The sequence below is a fragment of the Pistacia vera genome, unplaced genomic scaffold (genome assembly GCF_008641045.1).
Source record: "Pistacia vera cultivar Batoury unplaced genomic scaffold, PisVer_v2 Contig605, whole genome shotgun sequence".
Classification (NCBI taxonomy): domain Eukaryota; kingdom Viridiplantae; phylum Streptophyta; class Magnoliopsida; order Sapindales; family Anacardiaceae; genus Pistacia; species Pistacia vera.
Window position 1 is genome coordinate 95,219 of NW_022196452.1, and position 7,417 is coordinate 102,635.

The following is a 7,417-nucleotide window of genomic DNA, read 5'->3' on the forward strand; positions in this document are numbered from 1 at the left end:
CGAAAGATTAACTGAGGTGTGTGTAAACTAACCTGAAAAAATCCAATCATAAAAAAATAAAAAAAAATAAAAAAAATAAAAATTAAGGTATGCCCACTTTATTTGCTCATGACTTTGGTTAAATCTTTATAAACATCACATGCATTGTGAAATTGGAGCAACTTGTAAATTCACATCACATCAGATGCATCCATGAACTTCACCATAACTAAACAAACTTCATTGATATTCCTTTTGGTAAAATGGGCTTTTTGATTTTAATAATAAAAGATAAGGACCTCCATCATACATGATGCCGCGCAATACTATGTAAAAGCAACTCCACGTGGACCCGAATGGACCAAAGTTCAACGGCAAGATAAATTCAAATCTAACATCTACTGAACTTCTCCCAACGGTCAAATCATTTTAAACATTTCTCTCCTCTTCTCCTTCCTGCTGATACGTTACACTTAAACCCACAACTCTGAAAATTTTCACACTCTCTCCTTCAACATGGAAACTCTAAGCGTCTCACTAAATACTCCTTCAAGACTCACGATCTCGAATTCCATCTCTAAGGTGAGGGTAGTCGTTAGAGTTCGCCCCTTCCTCTCTCAAGAAATTTCGGCAAAGAATGGAGACCCTAGGTCCTGTATTTCAGTTCTGGATAAAGAATCTGAGTCTTGTACTGAAGTCACTGTTCATCTCAAAGACCCTAATACTATGTGAGTGTTGTGTTTTTTTTTTTTTAACTTTCTTGTTTTGATTTCTGTATGGGATTTGGTCTTCGTTGCTAATTATGCACACGGCTGTGTTCATTTTACAGTCGGAACGAGACCTATCAGTTGGACTCGTTCTTTGACCAAACAGATGACACAGTGAGCAAGATATTCTACAGTGAAGTGAACCCTTTGATCCCAGGAGTCTTTTATGGCTGCAACGCTACGGTGTTCGCTTATGGAGCCACTGGTAGTGGAAAGACTTACACCATGCAGGTGACTTTGAATTTTTATATTATTTTATTTGATATTTTGGCTCGAAATGTGGAGAATCAACGTCTAAGTTACGGCATAAGTGCAAATAATCAGGGAAATCTAAATTTTAGGTTTTAATTTCATCTAATTATACATAATAGTTTTTGAATTTTCATCTTATGCTGTTAGATTGCTATAAGTTTGAAAATTCAACTATCGTTGAGTCAACCATAAATTGTAAATTTAGGGGGTTTAAGGTCTTAGTTTGTCTACTATACTATGTTTTTGTAAGCTAAAGTTTTTTCTATTAGAGATCATATCTTATTGTCAAGTGAACCAAATTATACCATTGAAGATAATGAGGGCATAGTTGATAAGGGAGTGTGAAGTGAGAGTATCGGTGCTCTTAAGGAAAATCTAATTTAGGTTTTAATTTCATCTTTCATGCTAAATTAAAAAAAAAAAAAATACATTTTTATAAGGGGTTCAAGGTCTTAGTTTCATCAATTAAGGGATTCAAAGGCTCAAGGTCTTATTTTCATCTATTAAGAGGTTCAAAGTCTTGGTTTCATCTACTACTCTACATGGTTTTGCAGTTATAGTTTTTCTCATAGTCTTCATGGTGTCAGCAAAATAAAATTATGCTAGTGAATAATGAAGGCATGATTGACAATGCAGGGTACTGATGAGAAACCAGGCCTAATGCCATTGGCCATGTCCACAATTCTATCTATGTGCCAGAGAACAGGAAGTACAGCAGAGATTTCATATTATGAAGTCTATATGGATAGATGTTATGATCTTTTAGAGCTAAAAGCAAAAGAAATTGCTATTTTAGATGACAAGGATGGGAAAATACATCTTAAGGGACTCTCTCGAGTCCCGGTTAGCTCAATGACAGAATTTCAAGAGGTGTTCTCCCGTGGAATCCATAGACGGAAAGTAGCACACACAGGATTGAATGATGTATCTAGTAGGAGCCATGGTGTGCTTGTGATATCTGTTTTCACTCCTAGGCTTGATAATTCTGGTGCCCCTTTCACTGGGAAGTTGAACCTCATAGATTTAGCAGGTTATTTTTGCATCTTTTAAGTAGCCCAACTTCTTTTGGAACTCCAGTTTTTTTGTTCACAATGTATAGGTTTGTAGGTGTTACCTTCTATTTATTATTTGGGTTTGTCATTCATATCAGGTAATGAAGATAATAGAAGGACCTGCAATGAAGGGATTCGTCTTCTAGAGAGTGGCAAGATCAACCAATCCTTGTTTGCATTGTCAAATGTGATATATGCACTGAATAACAACAAACCCCGAGTGCCTTATAGAGAGAGCAAATTGACTCGTATCTTGCAAGACTCTCTCGGAGGGACAAGTCGTGCCCTGATGGTTGCTTGTCTGGTAAGGAATTCTTAATAAAGATTATGTTCTCATCTTACTATCCATCTGTATTCTGCCATAATTGAAGTTTATAATCTACTTCGTTCATTAACAGAATCCAGGAGAGTACCATGAATCTGTTCATACAGTTAGCTTGGCAGCTAGATCACGCCACATTTCAAATTCTGTTCCATCGGCCCAAAAGGTTGAGACGCCAACAGTTAAAGTTGACATGGAAGCAAAATTGCGAGCTTGGCTTGAATCAAAAGGCAAGACTAAGAGTTCACAGAGAATGGCAGCTTTTGCTTCTCCCTTTAAAGGCAAAGCTCCTACAAGCTCAGCCAAGAAAACCATGAATTACAGCTCTACAAAAGTGAAGGCTTCTACCAACCAAGGCACCTCTATAGCTAAAGATAGGTATAGAGAATAAAAAAAAAAATAGTTAACTTTTTGTTCATTTAACCTGATATTCAGTTCACATTACTTACTTTGTTTACTTGTACGCAGGGATTTATGTGGTCCTTTCAGGAACTTATTTGTTTGTGAAGGTCTAAGTGATTCTTGTTCGGAGGTAAGTTCTAGAATCTAGTGGATGCATGTTTTGTTCATCACTAGTATACAAAATAACTCTAAACTCTGCAATGGAAGTAGGACCCCAAAATACTTTCTGCCAACATCATAAACAATTTGAATATTATATTGATTATTGATTTTATCATAAAACAAACCAATTTTTATTTATAGAAAATTTCGATTGCTGGCTATTACGAAGGACTGATATTAACAGAGTTTTATGTTTTCAAATCTATGAATCTTTGCAGAATCTCATCAGTTCAGTCGCGAACAATACAGAAGAAATGAGTGTTGGTACTGATAGAATTTCATCTGAATCAACTGGTATGTTCCTCTATTGCTTTATGCATTTTGTGGAAATAATGTTCAATTATTTGGAACATTTCTGGACATGTTATAGAGTTTCCTGAAGCTTTGAAATTGTTGTAGATGTGCCAGCAGAGGAGAAGGCAACAACAATCATAAACTCTTCACCAATTTGTGAGAGGATAGCTGCGTGGCAAAGTCCCTTAAGAAAAGCACTTTCCCCTGTCAATTTCAATGTAAACCCAAAACACCATGAGGAACTATCATCCGCTGACTATTTATGTCCAGTACTTGAACCAAAGACCCCCAGCACACCTTTGACTCTGACATGTGCAAACAACAAATTCCAACCAGTCACCCCACTTGAGAAATTTGGTGCACTAAGTACTAGTTTAAAGGTAAAGTAGATAAATCTTAAGCCATAATGTTTCATCTTTTATGCACTTTTTGTGGTTCTCACTTTAAATTTTACATACAGAGCTCGCTTATACAAGAATACATTGATTTCTTGAACACAGCCAGCAGGTAACTCCATTTCTCTGTTTCAGTGTTTCTTCATTTTTTACTATTATTATAAACAGCCATAAATTCATTATATTAATGAAGACTGAATTCGCAATTGTCTTTTACAATGCAGAGAAGAGCTACTTGAGTTAAAGGTATGCCACCGCTGATCAATAGCAACGATTCTGACAAATTTTAATCAAATAATCCAAGATGGTTTTTGTTGTCTAAATAATTTTTATTGACCCTCTTGAGTGTGATTCAGGGAATTGGACCAAAATTGGCAGATTATATCTGTGAACTAAGAGAAACAAACCCCTTAAAATCGGTAAGTAAAGTTTGTGAAGAAAAGAACGCCAATTTTTTTTTTTTTTTCACTTATACAAAGTAAAAACCTAAACAGTACAAATCGTTTTTTTGCAGCTGAGCGATTTAGAGAAGATAGGGCTTTCGTCCAAGCAGGTAATTATTAATCTTACGTTTAGAAACCACAGAATTTCAGCCATGAAACGATATGAATGCTGAACTAATATAATCCATCAAAATTACAGGTTTATAACTTGTTTAATAAAACTGCAAAAGGAATTTTCGATGGAGCAGAAGGTGCAACTCCCAGTTGTCAAGAAATCTTCTAACACTTTGGATTATGTAACCATTTTAATTGTGTTTTTTATATTCTTGTATGATATGTTCTAACGTAGTCCTTGATCTATGACAATGATTTAATGTAGCATCATGTGTAGCAGTGCAGGAATTTGTTATTTTCACTTCTTGTTAGTCTCATACTGCTTATGTAATCAACTCCCATACAAAGTGGATATGAGTAAATGCAAATCAAACATGGTGATCTTAGAACAGAATGAGGTTTCGATTCATTTTCTTCATACATTTACTATATATCTTGATATAATAATATTAATTTTCTCTCACAAATGCAACGTATCAACTCGTATTGGGTCTTATCTATCCAACAATAAAAAGTCTCATCTAATCAAATGCAAGTTGACCAATTACGACGTTTGTGCGTTTGTGAAATAAAGTTATAAGAAGTGTTTGTCAATCTATTTTTATTTTATCTCAGTATGCCAATAAAGCAGATGATGACACGTATTAATACGAAGACCAAGCAACCATAAGTCCATTAAGTACTCTATTCTAAACGTTCACAGTTAACCAGAAAGCCTTTAAAAAATCAAAAACTACTAATTAAGTGATTCGGGGATACATAATATAATATATAGATGCTAATATTCTTATTTAATCAAAGGAGCCATCAGTGCTTTGAAGAGGTCATAAGATGACGTCTCATTTATCATTGTTACAAGTGCAAGGATTGCAGTTGCAGTTGGCTCCACACTTGCAGCCGTTCTCACATCCACCGCCACTGGCTCCCTCACCTTGGCTACATTATTCACCCCCACAAAAACATCGATTAGAAAACAAATAAGAAAAGGGATATTAGAATAGGTGGGAAACTTACGGCTTCTGGGGTGCAACGGCAGGAACAGGAGTCTCGGCAGTCTTTTTGTCACTGCATATAAAAAGATAGAAGCAAATAAATCATATTATTTTTGACAAGATGTGTTCAGAAAATGAGCAACGAAAGGAGAACTTACTCTACACAGGCGCCGCTGCCACATTTGGAGGCAGCAGGAGCATTTCCATCACAGCAAGACATTTTCAGATTTTTAAAAAGAATTGACACTGAACTCGTAAACAAAAAATGGGAAGTGTAGATGTTGAAAGACTGATGCAAGGCGCCTCAAATTTATAGAGGCGGGAAAGAACTATATCAAGAATCAAGCGTCCATGTTTCATAGAAGAAGTCATTTTATCCCAACTTCTTTATCCGAAATTATCTTCCTTTAATCTCGAATCCTGAGAACCGAGTCTATATGCTTGGAACAATATTGTTCCACATTTTAAGAGAATAGTTGGCCTTTTGTTATAGCAGTTTTAACTGATCAAATCAAACGGTTCAGCTTTGAAATCTCAGACTCATTCATTCACAAGGCTTAAAAACAATCTGGCCCATTTCTGTCTTTCGTACTTCTGATTTAGCCTAGATGGTTGATCATTTCTTCTTTTTGAAGACCTTTTTATCTAAATTGTTTTGATATCTCAGTCGTCACATTTACCGGGTGGTGTCTCTTTATGATAAGCACAGGAATTGCAAAAAAAATAAAACAATACGCCCACCGTGGGGCTCGAACCCACGACCACAAGGTTAAGACCTTGCGCTCTACCAACTGAGCTAGACGGCACAGTTTGTTAAACTAAAATTATTAGTCTAAAATATTGATGAGATTATTATCCAACTCCTTAACTGAGAATTAAATGAAAGTAACCCAATATTTTGAAATTGCATAGTCCTTAATTATCATTTACCCCATTGAAAAAGTATCAAAACCCTCCCAAATAAAGGTATATACTAATAAAAAAATGTTAGTGCTATCTTTTGGGGTTCAGTTATAATACTCCATATATAATGAATTACTCTAATCTTCCGAGGTAAAGAGGCAAACACAAAGAGCATCCAAATATGCGTAATTCACATGTTGTATACTAATTACATGAAGGAAATAAGATAATCCAATTAAATCTTCATATGCCAATTTTCCCAGCAGGCATTTTGGATCATTAGTATCAACAGCTTGATGTATATGTTTTCATCAGTGCTAAAATTGCAATACATGTGCATTTGGTCTTGGATGATAGGCCGACTAAACTATCTTCAGCTGTTAACTGCAACATTAATTTTATCCTCTACTACTAAAAATTTGCATCTTCCTTTTTCTTTCCAGAAGAACAACTTTATGAATAAAAGGATATTACTTTTTCTAACTCTACAATATACAAAAGAATTATTTCCTCTTTCATCTTTTCGTATCCTATTCCTACCTATGGTGCTGAATGTTAATTACACAATCAAGGAATAGATGAAATTTTGTATAAGATCTTAGGAAGAAACCTGATCATCCTAAAGTTCTTCATGAAAAGATTGTTTCCTCATAAGTTCCTCCAAAATCAAGTCCTCCAGTTCAAGCCCGACGCACTCAGATCGAATTGGAGGTCCATCCACCTATCATTCTTTGATAGATCTTCGCTAGCGATATAGTTCAATGAATGGTCGAGTTCCAGTCTCAAGCTCAAGTATGAATTTATATTTGTCCAACCTCCTTGAGAACATTGTGTCCTGCTGGCATTGGATGAATGTGGCAAAGAGAAGACAGGCGCTTGGGATAGTAGCTGTATGACCTCTCATAATTCTATCAATATTTCTGATCATGTCAAATAATGCATTTGATTACAACTACCATCTTCGTTTCCTGAACAGTCAAGACAAGTGGTATGCAGCCCTCAATTTCATCTACAGAAGGACCAACTGGCTGGTAATCACAATGCCATATTCCAGGGACTCATTCCCACTGAATCCAGACGCTTCAGTACGTTTTCACATAATCAAACTTAGCTTTATCTTTACATCCACTTGAACAAGTGGAATGTCAATATGTACGGTTGCTTGGAACATTTGTTTCTCAATCACTGTAAGAGCCCGGTGTGGGTATACATGCTAACACTTGATGACCTGTAAAATCCTGTTCTCCTGAAAGGAGGTATCCTAGTTTTACTTCTGATCTGCATCATCGATCCAATTCCCACAAGCATCAATTTCACCCATTAGAAACACAAAAGTGCAT

The 7,417-nt window shown here is 35.8% G+C and overlaps 1 protein-coding gene across 1 annotated transcript; it reads left to right on the forward strand.

Moving 5' to 3' along the window:
* Nucleotides 1-414: 414 nt before the first annotated feature.
* Nucleotides 415-4,573, forward strand: LOC116110532 (kinesin-like protein KIN-10B). The gene is given in 11 exon segments (XM_031396738.1): nt 415-707; nt 809-977; nt 1,635-2,028; nt 2,149-2,354; nt 2,449-2,774; nt 3,319-3,610; nt 3,691-3,737; nt 3,850-3,871; nt 3,982-4,044; nt 4,140-4,178; nt 4,268-4,573. Coding segments are annotated over 11 exon segments (1,854 nt in total). The 5' UTR covers nt 415-495; the 3' UTR covers nt 4,352-4,573.
* The last annotated feature ends 2,844 nt before the right edge of the window (nt 4,574-7,417 follow it).